Here is an 18,660-nt window from a genome sequence, read left to right on the forward strand (position 1 = left end):
CCATCATTTTATGTCTATCTTCACTGTAGGAATCTGTAAATGCATTATGATTGCACTCCTCCTGTGGCCCATCAATCCAATAACCCAAAGCAGTGAACCCATGGAGGCTAGGGGGGGTGAATGCATGAAGGATAACTGCCACCAAACTCTCAGGGATTTGTGTTAACGTCAGCAATATCTGTCTGCCATGCGAGTCCATTATAACAGATGAGATTTCTGAGTAATTAGAAGCACATGATAAATTAGGCTGAAGTCAGCCTGGTTTTGTGATGGGGAGATCTTGCCTGACAAATCTGGTGGAATTCTTTGAGGAAGTTAATAGCAAGATAGACAAAGCAGTCAGTGGATGTTGTTTACCTGGATTTTCAGAAAGCCTTTGCTAAGGTGCCACATGTGAGGCTGCTAAACAAGATGAGAGCCCACGGTATCAAAGGGCAGATACCAACATGGATAGCAGGTTGGCTGGATGGCAGGACAAAGAGTGGCGATAAAGGAGGTTTTTTCAGATTGGCTGCCAGTGACTAACCAAGTTCCACAGGGGTTAGTGCTGGGGCCGCTACTCTTCAGGACGTATATCAATGATTTGGACGAGGGGATTGAAGGCTTTGTGGCCAAGTTTGCGGATGATACAAAAATAGGTGGAAGGGCAGGTAGTGTAGAGAATGTAGGGAGTCTGCAGAAGGACATGGACAGATTGGGAGAGTGGGCAAGGAAGTGGCAGATGGAATACAGCGTAGCAAAGTGTGCAGTCATGCATTTCAGTAGGACTAAAGGCGTAGACTATTTTCTAAATGGGGAGGGGATTCAGAAATCTAAGGCGTAAAGGGACTTGGGAGTGCCAGTGCAGGATTCCCAAAAGTTTAATTTGCAGAACGAATTGGTAGTAAGGAAGGCAAATGCAATGCATTGCTAACTTCTTTTGATAGTAGTAGAATATAAAAACAGGGATGTAATGCTGAGGCCTTACAAGGCACTGGTCAGACTGCATTTGAAGTATTGTGAGCAGTTTTGAGCCCCATATCTGAGGAAAGACGTGCTGGCGTTGGAGAGGATCTAGAAGATGTTTACGAGAATGATCCCGGGGATCAACATATGATGAGCGTTTGATGACTGGGCCTGTACTCATTGGAGTTTGGAAGAATAAGGGCGGGACCTCATTGAAACCTACCAAATAGTGAAAGGCCTGGGATACAGTAGATGTGGAGAGGATGTTTCAACTAGTAGGAGGGTCTAGAATTAAAAAGGACGTACCTTTTGAAAGGAGATAAAGAGGAATTTCTTTAGTCAGAGGGTGGCGAATCTTTGGCATTATTGCCATAGATAGCTGTGGAGGCCGTCATTGGTTATTTCTAAGGTAGCGATTGGCAGATACTTAATTGGTAAAGGTGTCAGGGGGTATGGGGAGAAGGCAGGAGAAAGGAATTGAGAGGGAAATATAGATCAGCCATGTTTGAATGGCCGAGTAGACTTGATGAGCTGTGTAGCCTACGTCTGCTCCCTCTCCCACAGAGAATGCTGGTGAGAAGTAGCAAAATATTTCATATTGTCTAATAATTAAAATCAAGAGCAGGCAGCTGGAATCAAACTATCGCTGCAAGGCAGGAAAACAACACCATTAATAAGTCTCGAGTGGAGCGGCGCACAGCGGTTATGTTGCTGCTCCAATATTCCGTCCCACACACCCATCATCTCCCCTTTCTGATTATTTTTTTTGATATCAACATACAACAAAGGGTAACTTACAGTAGTCAATTAATCTACCAGCACATATTTAGGAAGTGGGAGGAAACCAGAGAACCCAGAAGAAATCCATATGGTCACACAGTGATTATGCAAACTCAACATGGACAGTGCCCAAGGTCAGGATTGAACCACAATGTGGTGTATTACAGCAGAACTAACTGCGGCACACTAGTACCAATATTACAAAACATGTTACAAAAAGTTTATTTCTGTTATTTTGTTTTGCCCTATTTTCTGGTAACTGTTCATTAATCTTGCAAAGTATCACTGGGCATATTAACCGCTGCCGTTGAATCAACAGAGTATAAATCATTCATATGACGTTATAATCTTACATTGGTGTGGATTTCCTATTTAATACAATTTCACATTCTGTTGACAGATTTTGTAGATGGTAATGGACGATGATTTCCCATCAGAGTTTTGCACGGCCTTCTTAGATTGACACAGAAGCAGGTTATTTGATCTGTCAGATCAATGGTAGAACTGAAAGGGCTGCAATTGATGGAGCCTCAAAATGTGACCTAGCCACATATCAGAAATCATGTTAAAAACCCTTCATACCTTGTTCCCTTCCTTCCTTTATTATCTCTGCCACACACAATTTCTAGCAGCAATAATGGGTAGATGAATTTAAATTGTGAATTTATATTTGTGTTAACCCTTCAATTAACGGGCAGCATCAAATGGAAATAGGCCCCTCGGCTCACCGAGTCCACAAAGACTATCAATCATCCATTCACACGAGCACGATGTTATCCCACTTCCTCATCCACTTTCTACACATTAGGGACAATTTACATTTGGGATGCGGGGGGAAACCGGAGCACCTGGAGAAAACGCTTGCAGCCGCCGGGAGAATGTGCAAACACAACACAAATAGAAACCGAGATCAGGGTTGAACCCGGGTCTCTGGCGCCGTAAAACAGCAGCTCTAAAAGCTGCATCACTGTGCCACACAAACACCATCGTGAAGTTTCAACAATATCTTAAAGGTGGTGATTCAGTACCACTTAGAACTCAAAGTAAATTGAGTAGGTCAAAATACAACAATTTACATCCTGTTTGCAGATTCCACACGCATCACAAGTCAAAGCCAAGTTATAAAATGTCAAAAACAGTAAAGGTGTACTGAAACAAGACCACTAAGTTGTCTTTAAAGCTGACATTCAGGTTAAATTGGTACCTTACCTCACCTCAAATGCGAGGTCCAAACAAAATGGAAATTCAATGAGCAACAGGACAAAGTAGGCAGAGTAGAAGGGTCTCGACCCGAAACGTCACCCATTCCTTCTCCCCAGAAATGCTGCCTGTCCCGCTGAGTTACTCCAGCTTTTTGTGTCTCGCACCACATTCCCTGCTGGTTTTATTTAATTTGCCTGCACTCAATGGGACTAAATCACAGAGACCGTGTGTAACAAGTGGCTGGTATGATACTGTCTCATTAGAGATATTCCACCTCAGTTTATTTTCAAAGGTAAAATCAGTGAGAACAGACAGGATTAACCAACCAGTGGGCAAATTTTCTAAAGTTCACTGTACTTAATATCGAATTTTGGCTAAAATGGAAGGGTTTTGTTATGTTTAGTTCACTTCATAATAACTGAGTTAAACAAATGGAGGAAGGAATATCATATATAAACTGGAGGAATAGCACCTTCAGCAGCAGCAGAGTGGTGCAGAGGTGGAGTTGCTGTCTTACAACACCACAAACCCAGGATCGATCTAAGTACGGGTGCTGTCTGTACGGAGTTTGTACCTTCTCCCTGAGACTGCATGGGTTTTCTCCGGGTGCTCCAGATTCCTTCCACATTCAAAGATGTGCAGGTTTGTTTGTTAATGGGCCTCTGTAAAATTGTCCCTAGTTTGTAGGATAGAACTAGTGTACGGGTCGGCACAGACTCAGTGGGCCGAAAGGACTGCTTCAACGCTGTATCGCTAAATGAAACTAAAGCACTCAAATTCCGCTTGGGTAGATCGCAACCCAATGGTATGAACATTGAACATTTTTCCTTCCCTCCCCCTCTCCCCCTTAGAATCAGAAGTGAATTGATAGGTCAAAACACCCTCCCTCCCCACTTCGAGCTCCCAACTGGGCACGTGCGGACCTTCCCCCATTGTGACATCGAAAACGGAGGCAGGCGCGGCTGATGGGCAGGGCAAGTAAAAAGGGATTTATTAAACTTTAAAAAGTGAAAAACTTAAAAAATATAACAAACATTTGAATTGCAGGACAATGGTGAGTAAGGTCGGCCTAAAATTGTTGCGCTATCATGTACCACTTTGGCTGTATTTCGAGAACAAATATATCCACAAACAAGTTGAGAGTTTTAGTAATATATAGATAGATTCACAAAATGCAAAATAAAGCACTTCAAGTTCTGTTTATACAACACTGATAAAGGAAAGCACAACTGGCATTCTTCACTTGAGAAAGAGCTAATTACACTCAATTTGTGTAACAGCTGTTCTACTTCCAGTGCCCGAGAAGATGGCAAACCAGCTCCAATACTGTGGTTGACACAAAATACTGGAGTAACTCAGCAGGTCAGAAAGCATCTCTGGATAAAAGGAATAGGTGACGTTTTGGGTTGAGATTTTGTGGGTATTGGAACAAATGATCACATTAACCATGCCCATAGTTATAATCCTATCATATACAGATAACAAATGTTTCCTACCAGAGTTTAAAGTACTATATTCTCCCTGTCACCCACTTGCGTTTCCTCTGGGTGCTCCTGTTCCCCCCCCCCCCCCCCCCAACATCTCAAGAGCATGCAGAGAGATCCCACATGATCACAGGAGCATGTATATACTTCATACCAACAGGACCCAAGGTCAGGGTCAAACCTGGGCCTCTGGCAGTGTAAGGCAGCAACTCTACCGCTCTGCCACTGTGCCGCCAAACCTGCTGGAGAGTTTGGCTACAGGAATGGGACTGAAAAATGGGGGGGCCACAAATGTATTTAAGGTCATGTCAGATCTTTGGGTGAAGGGTTGAACTCAAGGCACAGACCGATCAGGAGATTGGGATGAGCAAGGTGGTTAAAGGGTTCAGGCTGAAGGCTGACTTTCCAAATTAACCCAAAGCATGTAGCGTGATGCATGTTTGACGCAGCTGCAAGTATTATAGTTGAAGGAATATATCATCTTTACCATCACGCATCAAGTCCTGAGTGGCTGGTGACATGTTGGCACTGTGTGGGCAAGTTGGGCCGAAGGGCCTATTCCCTCGCTATATCACTCTATGACTCTAATACAAGTATCATGTCCAAGTATAATCACCAAATGAGAACAAAGGAAAAAGTGAAACTAAACTCCAAAGACGTACAGGTATGTAGGTTAATTGGCTGGGTAAATGTAAAAATTGTCCCTAGTGGGTGTAGGATAGTGTTAATGTACGGGGATCGCTGGGTGGCACGGACTTGGAGGGCCGAAAAGGCCTGTTTCCGGCTGTATATATATGATATGATAAATAGAGGTAAGCAATGCAATTAGGTGTCTTTTTTAATAATCAACTGTGCAATTTTGTTTTCAATTGAGTGCCTGTAAATAAGACTTCCAAAATATGAAACAAATTATAAAGAAATTAGAAAATGGCTACAAAGAGCTGCTTCTTTGGAATGCCTTCAAAATGTTTTCTTGGCTAGAGCAACATGGAGCCTGACAGAAATAACACCGCAAATAGTACACATCCAATTTAATAAGACAAAAGAAAACTCCCGTAACATCACGATATTTGCGGCTCACCCATCCACCTGCACAACAGTGTTCTGTATGGCCACAGTGCTGGAATAACTCAGTGGGTCAGATAGCAGGGCTGGAGAGAAAGGATGGGTGATGTTTCGAGTCGGGACCCTTCTTCCGACTGAAGTCCAGCAACTGCTGTTCTTTGTTTCTACTAATGTTCTGTATATGTAGTTTTCCTCCCCTACAATCCAAAGGATCATGCATGTGCAGCCTGTCCACTCCCAGAATCCATAGACAATGTGCCTGCGACGTGTCCATCCCTAGAATTCCCTGTGTTCCTTTTGTATGCTTTCTGCCCACCCTCTCAATGACGAGTGTCACCGTCCCTGCCCCGTGTTCAAATCCACAATAGTGCCATGATGCTTCTTGTGTCTACTCTCACAATGTGCAACAGTACTGCCCTGCAGTGTCTACTCTCATAATGTTCAACAGTACTGCCCTGCAGTGTCTACTCTCACAAAGTACAGCGTCATTGTCCCCACAGTGTCTACTCCCAGTGTAGCAACGCTGTCACTGCAGAGTCAGTCTCCCCACATTTCCCCGTCTCTGCTACAGAATGAGTCGATGGGCATAGAAACATAGAAAATAGGTGGAGTAGGCCATTCGGCCCTTCGAGCCTGCACCGCCATTCAATATGATCATGGCTGATCATCCAGCTCAGTAACCTGTACCTGCCTTCTCTCCATACCCCCTGATCCCTTTAGCCACAAGGGAGTAGAGATACAAATTACTGTACCGAATGGCACCGATTTAAAATCCAATGTCATTCAAATTCATCTCCAATGTGATCCCGCCATCTGTCTCATCCTCTTGTCTCCACTCCTTCCCACCCTCTCCAGAGACTGCTTCCTTAGCAACTCCTTGGCTCCCCCCCCCCCCCCCCCCCCCCATTGGGTGAAGGCTAGAAGACGTGGTTCTTTGCTGCATCTTTCAATGGGTTTAGTTTAGTTTAGTTTAGTTCATTGTCACATGTACTGAGGTAGAGTGAAAAGCTTTTCTTGACTATCCCTTCACCACCAACTTACACATCTTTAGGATGTGGATAGAAACCGTAACACACAAAAGAAAGAAAACCCACGCAGTAACAGGGAGAAAGTGCAAGCCCTAACTCACTGGAGATCAGGATCAAACCCAGGTCACAGGAGCTGTGAGGCAGTAGCTCTACTAACTGCAACACTGTGCTTCCAGCACTATTTGAGGTACTGCTACACTCTTCGAAGGTATTTATTCACAAAATGCTGGAGTAACTCAGCAGGTCAGGCAGTATCTCAGGAGAAGGAATGGGAGATAGTTCTTCTGTCCCTCTCTTCCCCTCCCCCTTCCCAGATCTCCCTCTATCTTCCTGTCTCCACCTATATCCTTCCTTTGTCCCGCCCCCCTGACATCAGTCTGAAGAAGGGTCTCGACCCGAAAAGTCACCCATTCCTTCTCTCCTGAGATGCTGCCTGACCTGCTGAGTTACTCCAGCATTTTGTGAATAAATACCTTTGATTTGGACCAGCATCTGCAGTTAATTTCTTATATTGCTACACTCCGGTTAGTTTTAGATTTGTTGTTGATGACTGCATCTCACCTGAAAGGTTCACTCTCATGGACATCAAGGGCAGCTCCTCGTATCCTTCCCTCCTTCAGGCCCTGAGCTAAAGCCTTCTCATCGACCAATCCTCCTCGCGCTGTGTTAACCAAAAATGCTCCTTGCCTCATCTGCAGACCAAGCACAGCAAGAGTTTACTCCAGGAGACGATGAACAGAATTTATGACAATGAGAAAACAATTACTATGACGTCTAATTTGTGCACAAAACCAGATGTGTTGTGGCGTTAACATGTATAATGTTGCAGTGAGCTCCAATGCAGTAAAAGCAATACTTGAATAAACAACAGATTAATAGATGTTGTCTGTTTAGAAAACGAAGCAGCACTAACTAAGTTCAAGTTGTGCTTGTCTATTTCTGATTCAGCATTTAAAACTGGAATTCTGACAGAACAACAGCAACAGGGTCATGTTGGTCACATCTGGCATGTTCCCTCTGTACTATTTAGGTAAGAAATGTATCGGTCTTTACCCCATGTAAAGGACATCCCTTGTACAGTGAGTGCATGGGTTGCATTTGTTGATTGGCAGTCAATTTAAGTGAAAAATAGACTGTGGCATGTACCTTTTTGGCCTAAAGTTATCCATTTTCTCCTGAGGATACTAACTCAGGCTGCATGCAGTCTCACTGCCAGGTGGCATTTTTAACGTACTCGTGCAAGAATTATTTGTTATTTTCGTGCATCGGTTGTTATACCAGTGTTTGTAAACCTGAATCTATCCTAACGGAAACGCAAATGTGCATTATCTCTTTATTTAACGACTAATACAACCAACCATGCCCCGGAATCTGCAAGTGTACACATAGCTAACTATGCACCACAGTACAATTTGTATCATTATCATTGAAAATCTACCACATAAAATATGAAAGACAACATAGATTACACAAAATATGAAACAATAGATGAATATATTCACACTATGCTGACCTATATCCCCTCATCCTTCTATGAAGGTTTGCTCTCCTGGGACCTCTTGAATTGTCTGGCACAGAAGCCCAGTAGATGACTCTTCCCTAAAACTCTTTCAATGCCATTCTCTAACCTGAGGGCAGGAAATGGATCCAGGTCATTGAAGATAATGGATCATCTGAATTCATTTCCAGTCCTTTGTTGGCATGGACAGGTCGGGCCGAAGGGCCTGTTTCCATGCTGTATGAATCTATAATCAAGTTATGATTTCGCCATGTTGGCAGTCACAGCCTTGCTCTTTCATGTTACACGGGTAACATATAGTAACATATGTATCAGATCAGTGGGCCACCCACTCACTCATTGTATATCAAGAACCATGTAATCATAATACGGCGGCCACAAGATTCCTCTGGACAGGGCCTGCTTTGTTCTCACTCCCCAACCACTTCTTAGAGGAAATGTTCTACGGCACGGCAAGGGCTACCTGGAGCTTTGGTTGTCTTTCTCTTACTACGGGATTACCTGTTTGATGGTAAAGTCATTGATAAGATGGTGGTTGTGTTCATTCAGGTTGCAGTGCAATGACACACAGTCACTCTGGTATAGCAGGTCCTGAAGAGTATAAACCCGTTGAACGCCCAGAGCTCTCTCAATTCCATCAGGCAAATATGGATCATAAAATATTATATTAAACCCAAAGATTTTAGCTCGGACAGCAACAGCCTGGCCAACGCGACCTGCAAAACACCAAACAACATAAAGATTTTGGAGTAAGTGGGATAGAGGGCAATACTATCGACTGAGTTAATCTAAAGAAGCAAGGTGACATAAGTGATCATTTTAACAAAGTAAATCATTCCAAGGTGCATCTACTCCAGTATTAGCAAGCAACATTTTACGATGTAAAGTTTGATCAAAGAGGTTTGAGAAGCGGTTTAATAAAAGGGAGATAGAAAGGATTTGTTTTCCACAGTAACAGTTGCAATAACTCATTTAAATGCAGAAAGGGCTGTGTTTTGGCAGGAGAGCCAAGTGTGATTGGTAGTCTTCTTGGAAGATTCACAGGATTCCTGCAGAGAGAAAGCTTTGCTTCATTCTCAGCTGCCTTGCCTTGGTTAAGACCAGAAATATGGCAAGCTGGCACTTGGTCAATTAACACACGTCAGGCATCTGCAGAATCTCTGTAGGTGTCAGTAGGCGGGGGTTGCCAGCCTCGTTAATGCAGGGTAACAGGGAAATGGGGCCGCAAGGAAAAGAAAAGTGAAATTTAAAAAAACATTCCTTTAGATCAATATCCGAAAGTAAATTTCATGCCAATCATTCTTTTGCATGAAATAATCGATGAAAACATATTAAAAATCTGCATTCTTCTGCCACTCGGCTTTGACCTCTAAGCCTAAAAGGAGCAAATTTAATTTATACAATACCTCTATCACCTCATTCTGTAATTGGTGTATATTTTCCTGATTGTGATCATGTAAATTAAGTGTAAAGAAAATTAAATCCCAAATACAAAACACTTCACAAGTTGTGAAGTGATTGGAATTAAGGTGATTTTCTGTCTTCCCCTTCATAGCGTTTGGTCCTTAATTTACCTCAAGGTCCATAAACCTGAAGGTATTTTGCATTTAATGCCAAAATGTCACAGCCAAATTTTGGTGCTGCTTGTAGCAGTGACAACTGGTGACATACATATGCAGAGGCATACAATGCACTCAAAGACTTTCTGACTGAACCTGTAAAATAATCTCAGCTACAGATCAAAACTGGATGTCGTCCTACAAGGATGTTTTTGTAATTTTGTGCAATAAGTTGTTTAATAATGGTATCATTTGCAACTTGTTGTCATGGCAATTTCTGGTTAAATGGATTTTTAATTGGGCGTGACCAGGACAACTGTCATGGCCAGAGATGAGGTGCCCCGACACATACTTAATGAAGAGTTTCTGATAAAGAAGAACAGCTGCACCATAATTACTAGGTCATTAAACAAACAGCTTTGAAATTGGATCCAATTTCACGCCCATTGGGAAACTGTCCTAGCCACTGTTGCCACCTCAACGTGGATGACATTTTCCCAACAAAAGTCGAGCACCTTATGACATAACAAGTCCCCCACTATTTGTTTCCGCCTTACCAAATTAAATTGGAATAGATGCAGCCACCAAAAACCAGAAGCTCACTGCGCTAATATTTCCAATCAGGTGTCATAGATAGTGGGTCTCCAATTTTGACATTGATGAGGACCATTCTTCAGACCCGACCTGAGACATCACCCATCCATGTTCTCCAGGGATGCTGCCCGGCCTTCTGTGTTACTCCAGCACTCTGTATTTCTTTTGCAAACCAGTATCTGCAGTTCCTTGTTTCTACTAACTTGAAATATTGTTGTCGGGCTCATTCAATGCTAGTGATGATTAGTTTATATTATCTGTCAATTGGCTGTGAAGCACCATCCTATCCCTGCTTTCTCCTGGCCTACATGGATTTGAACATCAAACAAGATTCAGAAAGCTGACTGACTTAAAGCAATGTTAAGGCCAACGGAAGCATCCCTGATGCTATCTGGTACATATTCAGTTCAGATTAGAGCCGTTCCGACAGTCACTGGAGTCTGCGTAAGATTCAGTATGCATTGAATACACTTAACAAGCTATTGCTGTCACCAAGATTAGTGCATCTTTGTCATTCATTTCCTGTTCTACAATGGAGTGTGACAGGAGTATAATAACGTGTGAAATATTCAAATTAGATTTATTTACAGCTTCTTGGAGCATTATCTTTGTTCAGCATTTGAAATGCAGGTCAGATCATCAATGTTATAATTAGACAAGACAATAGACAATAGGTGCTGGAGTAGGCCATTCTGCCCTTCGAGCCAGCACCACCATTCAATGTGATCATGGCTGATCATTCTCAATCAGTACCCCGTTCCTGCCTTCTCCCCATACGTGTGGCGGCGCCTAACGGCAGCGGCTCACTAGCAGTCTGTTCGTCTTTTTTCCTTTTTTTTTGTTGTGTGTCGGTGTTGGGATGGTTTTTATATATTTTTTTGGTTGTGTATGTGTGGGAGGGGGTGGTGGTGTGGGGGGGGGGAACTTTTCTCTTCCTCACGGCGCGGGGTGTGGCTCGGCTGCGGGGCCTAACATCGCTCAGTGCGGCTTGGCCGCTGGACTTTACATCGCCCGGTGCGGCTTGGCCGCTGGACTTAACAGTGCCCGGTGCAGCTCGGCCGCGGGACTTAACATCGCCCGGTGCGGCTCGGCTGCGGGTCTTTTCATCGCTGGTGCGGCTCGACTGCGGGACTTAACATCGCCCGGTGCGGCTCGACCACGGGACTTAACATCGCCCGGTGCGGCTCGGCCATGGGACTTAACATCGCTGGTGCGGCTCGACCACGGGACTTTACATCGCCCGGTGCGGCTCGGCCACTGGACTTAGCTGCACAAGGCTTGGTCGCGGGCCTTTCATCGCCCGGTTCGGCCGCGGGACGTTTCAGCGCCGGTGCGGGGACTGTGCGGGTCGGTCGGGGACGAGCTGTCTGTCCGTGGGCGTGGGGAAGAGAGTGGAAGTTTTGTTGCCTCCATCACAGTGAGGGGGTGTTTGGAGTCACTGTGATGGACGTTTGTGTTGGGGTTATGTGTCTTGTGTTCTTTTTTTCTATGACTGCTATGTAGTTTCGTTCGGTACTTCGGTGCCGAACGACAAATAAAGCTCTGTTATACCTGTTATACCTGTTATACCCCCTGACTCTGCTATCCTTAAGAGTTCTAACTAGCTCTCTCTTGAGTTAACTCAGCAAAGATCTCTTGCTTAGTTTGCCCATGGATATACTGACATCTGTGGCTGGAGGTTTCAAGAAGGTACATTTCCAGGTACGAAGAGAATCTTGCACAGACTCCAGAGGTTGTAGAAATTGTCTCTTATCTGCTTAAATCTGCATATTGGTGAAGCAAGCAGCTGCAGATGCTGGAATCGAACAAAACACAAAGTGCCGGAGGAACTCAACGGGGTCAAGCAGCATCTAGGGAGGGAATGGACACATGGCGTTGTCGGGACCCTTCTTCAGACTTATTCTGCCATTCAGTTGTTTTCCTCAACCTTTCTTCTGGTGTAAATCTAAATCTCAAGGTTTGGCTAAGTGCTTTCAACTTGCATTTAATTGGCATCTGTAACGCAGTAGAATGCCATGAGTTTTCTACAGGAATGTAACCATTCAATCCGTAGAGAAACAAAATGGCTGAACAGAGATTCCTTGAAAAAAGAAGAACTGTGCAAAATGAACAATGCGAGATGTGTTGTATATATTGTCAGTTCACAACTCTGAGAAAATTCTGATGGAAAATATCTGCAGTTTTTGTCCTCTGGCTTGTAGCCGTTCACTTCAAAACCACTAATTGACACAAGGGCCCCCAGGGACTTCATTTCTGCGCATTCTCTATCCCAGCTACTGTGATCAAAAGAGGTCAAGAAACAGCAAGGGCACTAACACAGTTATGAGGAAAAATACATTTCAATTAAAAATGAGAAGAACTCTTCTTGAATCCACTGTAAAAGCAGAACAAGTCAAATATTTTTAGAAGTATTACTAATGGCTTGTCAAATGACAGAGCCTCCAGGAATTCCTCAAAATGTAGAGAATTAGAAGGGTCATTTACCAGTGTGATAAATTTCGACAGCTTTGGTGACTGAAACTACTGAATCTGAGTTCATTTGCCTCATTTCGGCTTTCAGATGGTGAAATTATGGGTAAACATCTGGGTAATACTTGATGCTTGAGTGTTATTTATATACTAAAACTCGTTTGTTCCTGAACTACAGCCAAAACGGTACACGATAGCGCGACAATTTTAGGCCCACCTTACTCACTACCTCCCTTTGGTGCTAATGGAAGTTTTGTTGAAATCGGTGTTATATTTTTTACGTTATTCACATTTTAAAGTTTAAATCTATCTCCTAGGGAGTGAGGGAGGGAAGGGGGGTTAGGGAAGTGGGAGGATAAGGGGGGTTGAGGGGGATGGAGTGGGGGGGGGGAGGGGGAGGGGGGTGGAGGGAGGGAAGGGGAGGAGGGGGAGGAGGGAGAGGAGGGAGGGAGGGGGAGGGGGAGGAGGGAGGGAGGGGAGCGGTGGTGGAGGGAGGGGGAGGGGGAGGAAGGGGGAGTTGGGAGGGAGGGGGGAGGGGAGTGGAGGGGGGAAGGGGAGGGGGGAGGGAGGGTGGGGAGGGGAGGGGGTGAGGAGAGGGTGCTGCACCAATGCAGGAGAGGTTTGGACCCAACGGGTCCACGATCTAGTTTCCTTTATATTCATGAACCTTCATAGCAGTTTCTTATGACAAGCAGTTACATTGAAACCATTTTGTTTTGCAGAGGAAGAGATGCAAATGAACTTCCCAGAACAATTTACAGAGGGAGGCAAACAAAATAATTTTTGCCAGATTGTAACCATATGAATGACTACACACCAGCTTTCCTTTTGTTGAAAATAAAAACCTAACACCAACCTCAAACACTAACTTCATGCCAATCCCTCATGCTTCAGCAGCACTTAGCTTGCAGTGAACCTCAACAAATGTTAGAACATATAACCAACAAGGTGTTTTGAACAAAATGCATTTGGATCACTCACTACTTTGGGGTGCAGCCAACTTGGACATGTCTCAAGATCAAGATGGAAAACATAAAGCTGTACAATGGTATGCGTGCACTGGTTAGAGCATACTTCATGTAAATCACAGAAATACAGGTATGCCATGGAATAATGTGGTAAAATACCTCATATTTCAATCGGGAAATCAAGGTTATGCAAACATTAATTTTCCATCCTTTTGAATTAATGGACTAAAGCTGAGGAACAACAGTGCCTGTGGCTCTACTGCCACTCACTGTGTCGTTATAGATCGGGCCTTATTGAGTTTAGACACTGAGGCCGACCACCTAAAACCCAAATTTAAGTTTGAGTGGACCTGGACAATTCCTTCGTATTCCAATTGAAAGTGCAAGCCCAAAAGTTAATTAGCTCGTCTGGAAGTGATTAAACTGTATTGCACTTTTCAACAACATAATGGAAAGCATTTCCAACACATTTACACAAGGTTAATTTGGGTCAACTGTTGAAGCAGGAAGCAATCTTTCTGCCCTGTTGCGGAGAGCTTACCAAAACCGATGAGTCCGAGAGTTTCTCCCCGGATCCTGGCTGCTCCTGACGCCACCTCTCGGATCTGCTCGACGCTCTGTACCCGGGTCCCCTCGCGCAGTGCTTGGTACAGCCACGTGTTCCTTCGGTAGAGGTTGAGAATGTGACAGAGGGTGGAATCGGCCGTCTCCTCCACGGCAGCCGCTGGGATGTTACACACGGCGATCCCTGCGCAAGGAAGGGCAGAACACATCAGGGCACAGTAACAACGGGGAGGCTGCAACAAAGTCTAATCACACCGCAGTCTGTTCATCCACGAGAGGCTTCGACAAAACGGCAAATATGGATTGCAATAAAAGTTCCACCAAAAAAAAAAAATCAAGTGTGTTTATTGGTGCATTTTAGGGGTCACGTGTACAGAGAACTGTGTTCTCCTTGGGCAGTAAATGTTGTCAAAACCCAAAAAACAAAGGCCTGACTGCAAACTGTGGCACGATTGCCCTTGGAGGAGGAGGCACCAGCTGGGGAAAGGTACAAGAGACAGTGACCAGAACAGGCTGACAGAGCCCCAGCGGCTGGTCTGAGGTCATAAAGGGGGGCAGAGGTCAGGCACCGTCGTAGAGAGGCCCCTGCAATTCACACAGTTTGGACGAGATCGCAGGGACACTGGAATGAGACTGGATGGGCTATTAAAAATGGAGGTACAATGGAATTAGGCTGGGGCAAGGACTGTAAAGTGTGCGGAGAATTAAGAGACACAACTCGTCTCAGGGCTGAAACCACCAGTTTGAGATGACGCGTTTTTTAAAAACATTTTTTTTTTAAAAAGCTGGCATGATCAGTGGAGCAATCAAACTGAAGAAAACACACAACAGCTAGACTTTCATGAGGAACTACACGAGGTCAATTCACTGAAACACTTTCTTTATTAGGCCCTTTATTTTCATGTTGTATATGAACTAGACTGGATCTTCAGCAGCAGTTTTATGCTCCTGAGTTTAAATTTATTTTTATGACGTTGACATCAAGAAATCTATTCTATTTCCCACCCATGTCCTGATGCAAGGATGCGTTCTCAGCCCCTTATTTTACTCCCTGTACATTCTCCCGAGACAAATGGAGAGGTGACATTTCGAGTCGGGACTCTTCAGTCTGAAGAAGGATCCCGATGGATATGTGACTGATCCATGTTCTCCAGTGATGCTGATTGTACTTGTGTATAGTATGATCTGACTGGATACACATTCCTACTCTCGGATTTATAATAGAATCCACTTGTGTAAACTCATCTGCTTAGGAGTTCAGTCGCACTGAACATGAAATATAGTAGTAACAAGATTCCGTAGAAGGCCTCAACTTTCATTCCATTTGAGGGGTTCTACACTTCCAATAAGAGACAGATTTTTGAGTAATTCACACTTTCGGCCGAGGTTAACCTCTAACTAACTCTTGAAGAAAGGTATAATTTTATAGCGTGAATGGCCTACGTGGCCAGAGTAATTATCAATGTTAATTCAGGAATATATGATATAAATAGAAATGTTAGAACCCTAGATAACAGCATTATTCAAATTTCTCCTAGAAGTTTAAATAACCTTTTGGTGGTGGGTGTATGGAATGAGCTGCCAGGGGAGGTAGTTGAGGCAGGGACCAACCCTACATTTAAGAAGCAGACAGGTACATGTCCAGGTACAGGTGCTATACAAGCCCAGCTTCAACCCTGACCTCGGGTGTTGTCTAAATGGAGTGTGCATATTCTTTCTTATGATTGCATGGGTTGCCCTCAAGTGCATCAATTTCCTCACATATCCCAAAGATGTGCAGGCTGATAGACAATAGGTGCAGGAGTAGGCCATTCAGCCCTTCGAGCCAGCACCGCCATTCAATGTGATCATGGCTGATCATTCACAATCAGTACCCCGTTCCTGCCTTCTCCCCATACCCCCTGACTCCGCTATCTTTAAGAGCTCTATCCAGCTCTCTCTTGAAAGCATCCAGAGAATTGGCCTCCACTGCCTTCTGAGGCAGAGAATTCCACAGATTTCACTGCCTTCTGAACAGAGAATTCCACAGATTCACAATTCTCTGGCTGAAATGTTTTTCCTCATCTCCTTTCTAAATGGCCGACCCCTTATTCTTAAACTGTTGCCCCTGGTTCTGGATTCCCCCAACATTGGGAACATGTTTCCTGCCTCTAACGTGTCCAATCCCTTAATTATCTTATATGCTTCAATAAGATCCCCTCTCATCCTTCTAAATTCCAGTGTATACAAGCCTAGTCACTCCAGTCTTTCAACATACGACAGTCCCGCCATTCCGGGAATTAACCTAGTGAACCTACGCTGCACGCCCTCAATAGCAAGAATATCCTTACTCAAGGATTACTCGAGGATAGAGTAATTATCCATGGTAAATTGCTCCCAGAGTGTAGATGAATGGTAAAAATCAACATAGAAAGTAGGTGCAAGAGTAGGCCATTCGGCCCTTCGAGCCAGCACCGCCATTCATAGAAACATAGAAAATAGGTGCAGGAGTAGGCAATCCGGCCCTTCGAGCCAGCACCGCCATTCAATATGAGCATGACGGATCATCTAAATTCAGTACGCCGTCCTGATTTCTCCCCATATCCTTTGATTCCATTAGCCCTCAGAGCTAAATCTAACTCTCTCTTGAAAACATACAGTGAATTGGCCTCCACTGCCCTCTGTGGCAGAGAATTCCACAGATTCACAACTCTCTGGGTGAAAATGATTTTCCTCATCTCAGTCCTAAATGGCGTACCCCTTATTCTTGAACTGTGACCCCCAGTTCTGGACTCCCCCAACATCAGGTACATTTTTCCTGCATCTAGTCTGTCCAATCCCTTAAGAATTTTATATTTTTTCCAGATCCCCTCTCATATTTCTAAATTCCAGTGAATATAAGCCCAGTCGATCCATTCCTTCATCAAATGTCAGTCCCGCCATCCCGGAAAGTAACCTGGTGAACCTACGCTGCACTCCCTCAATCGCAAGAATGTCCTTCCTTAAATTAGGAGACCAAAACTGTTTTTTTTGCGGATTGTGATTGGTATGGACTTGGTGTGTTGAAGGGCCTGGATCTGTGTGATGTCATAACTTATTGACTCCCTGGCCAAAGCCTGGGCAATAATAAGAGATCTTTCTTTCCCTTTGGAAAAAGGTTTGTAAAAATTTGTTTGAGAAGATGAATCTGCAAACTCTGGAAACTTTAAAAAAAAAATCATTCTAATTGCCTATGAAAATTGGTGGGAAAGTAGCTGAATATTACCCACCCTACCCTTTCACCATCATACCCTGGATAAACATTGTAATATTATTCCAGCTTTCGCTAACTGGGCAGATGGAGCAGGGTTTGTTCCCAGAATCGTTCCTGCTCTCAGCTCTGCAGTCCACAGTGACCAGGCTTTCCAATGATTCCTGCCTCCTGTAAGAAAGCCCCCCTGCAGAGACCACAAACTTGTCCGTAAGCCCCACACAGTTGTGCTGCCAGGAAATATATAAATAGTGTCATAAACAAACTGAAGAACTGCAGATGTTTATTGTATTAGTTACAACATATAAAATGCACCGCTGAGAATAATGTTTAGCAAGTGGTTAGCTCGGTATCAATATTTAAAAACCACAGTTCTGTTAATTCTATATTTGTTATTGAGACAGAATGTCAAGGCACCAGAAATGCAATATAATATTGCACTGACTCCAGTCTCCCTGCTAGTCTTCGAAAGCATTACTATCCATCACTGTCACTTGAAAGTAGAACTGGCAGGCTGATGCTTGCAGTTGTAGCTGCAGTTTGTAACTAACAGTGTTAAGTGGTAAATGCTTCGACCTCTGAAGAAAGAATGTTCCTCGGGGGATATTTACACTCTTCCAATCTGTCAGATACTGCGTGCATCTGTCGTAGAAAATGCAGGCTGGAATTTAGCAGAGCTACAGAGGTTAGTCTCATACAGTTAACCAGAAGTGAATAAAAAAATCCTCTAGACTACATTGAATAGATGAGGAATGCACTGGAGGAAATGTGAATTTAACAGTTTTGCGATGTTCTGCTGCTTCCCGTGTTGTGATGCCCATACGTTTGGTTCCTGGTCCAGTTTCCATTTCCTGTTCCTCCCCCACTGGTGTGCACATATTTCTCCCACCGCCCACATTCCTCTGTTCCTCCTCCTTCCGTTCCCTTCCCACCCTCCGATTTCCCTACTTCCCTTTTACTCCCCCTCTTTTCCTTCACCCTTGTCCCCCTTCCACCAATATCCCTCCATCTGGCTTTACATTTGGCTCCTATTCTTTATTTTATTTCCTTATTCGACACCCCTTTGTCATCTTTTCATCACGTCTCTGCCACCCACTCCACTCAACTGCCAAACATCCCCCTCATCTGTATCTACCTATTACTTGCCAGGCTTTGCCCCCCCTCTCTCTTTTACAGCTTTCTGCCCCCCCACCCCCCCCACTCCACCAGTGTGCGGAAAGGTCCCGACCCAAAACACATTGTCCGTTACTGCC

General features: G+C 44.2%; 1 protein-coding gene across 8 annotated transcripts in view; it reads right to left on the bottom strand.

Annotated features, from left to right (window-relative positions):
• Positions 1 to 18,660, bottom strand: part of ctbp2a (C-terminal binding protein 2a) — a 249,401-nt gene that overhangs the window by 6,942 nt on the left and 223,799 nt on the right. For all 8 annotated transcript variants that reach the window (XM_078413602.1, XM_078413609.1, XM_078413605.1 and 5 more), the window contains 3 exons: positions 14,156 to 14,362; positions 8,526 to 8,740; positions 7,067 to 7,197 (listed from right to left, as the gene is read on the bottom strand). In XM_078413602.1, the coding sequence (XP_078269728.1) occupies positions 7,067 to 7,197; positions 8,526 to 8,740; positions 14,156 to 14,362 (553 nt within the window). The remainder of the gene's footprint in view (positions 1 to 7,066; positions 7,198 to 8,525; positions 8,741 to 14,155; positions 14,363 to 18,660) is intronic.

The sequence above is a fragment of the Rhinoraja longicauda genome, chromosome 16 (assembly GCF_053455715.1).
Source record: "Rhinoraja longicauda isolate Sanriku21f chromosome 16, sRhiLon1.1, whole genome shotgun sequence".
NCBI classification, from domain to species: domain Eukaryota; kingdom Metazoa; phylum Chordata; class Chondrichthyes; order Rajiformes; family Arhynchobatidae; genus Rhinoraja; species Rhinoraja longicauda.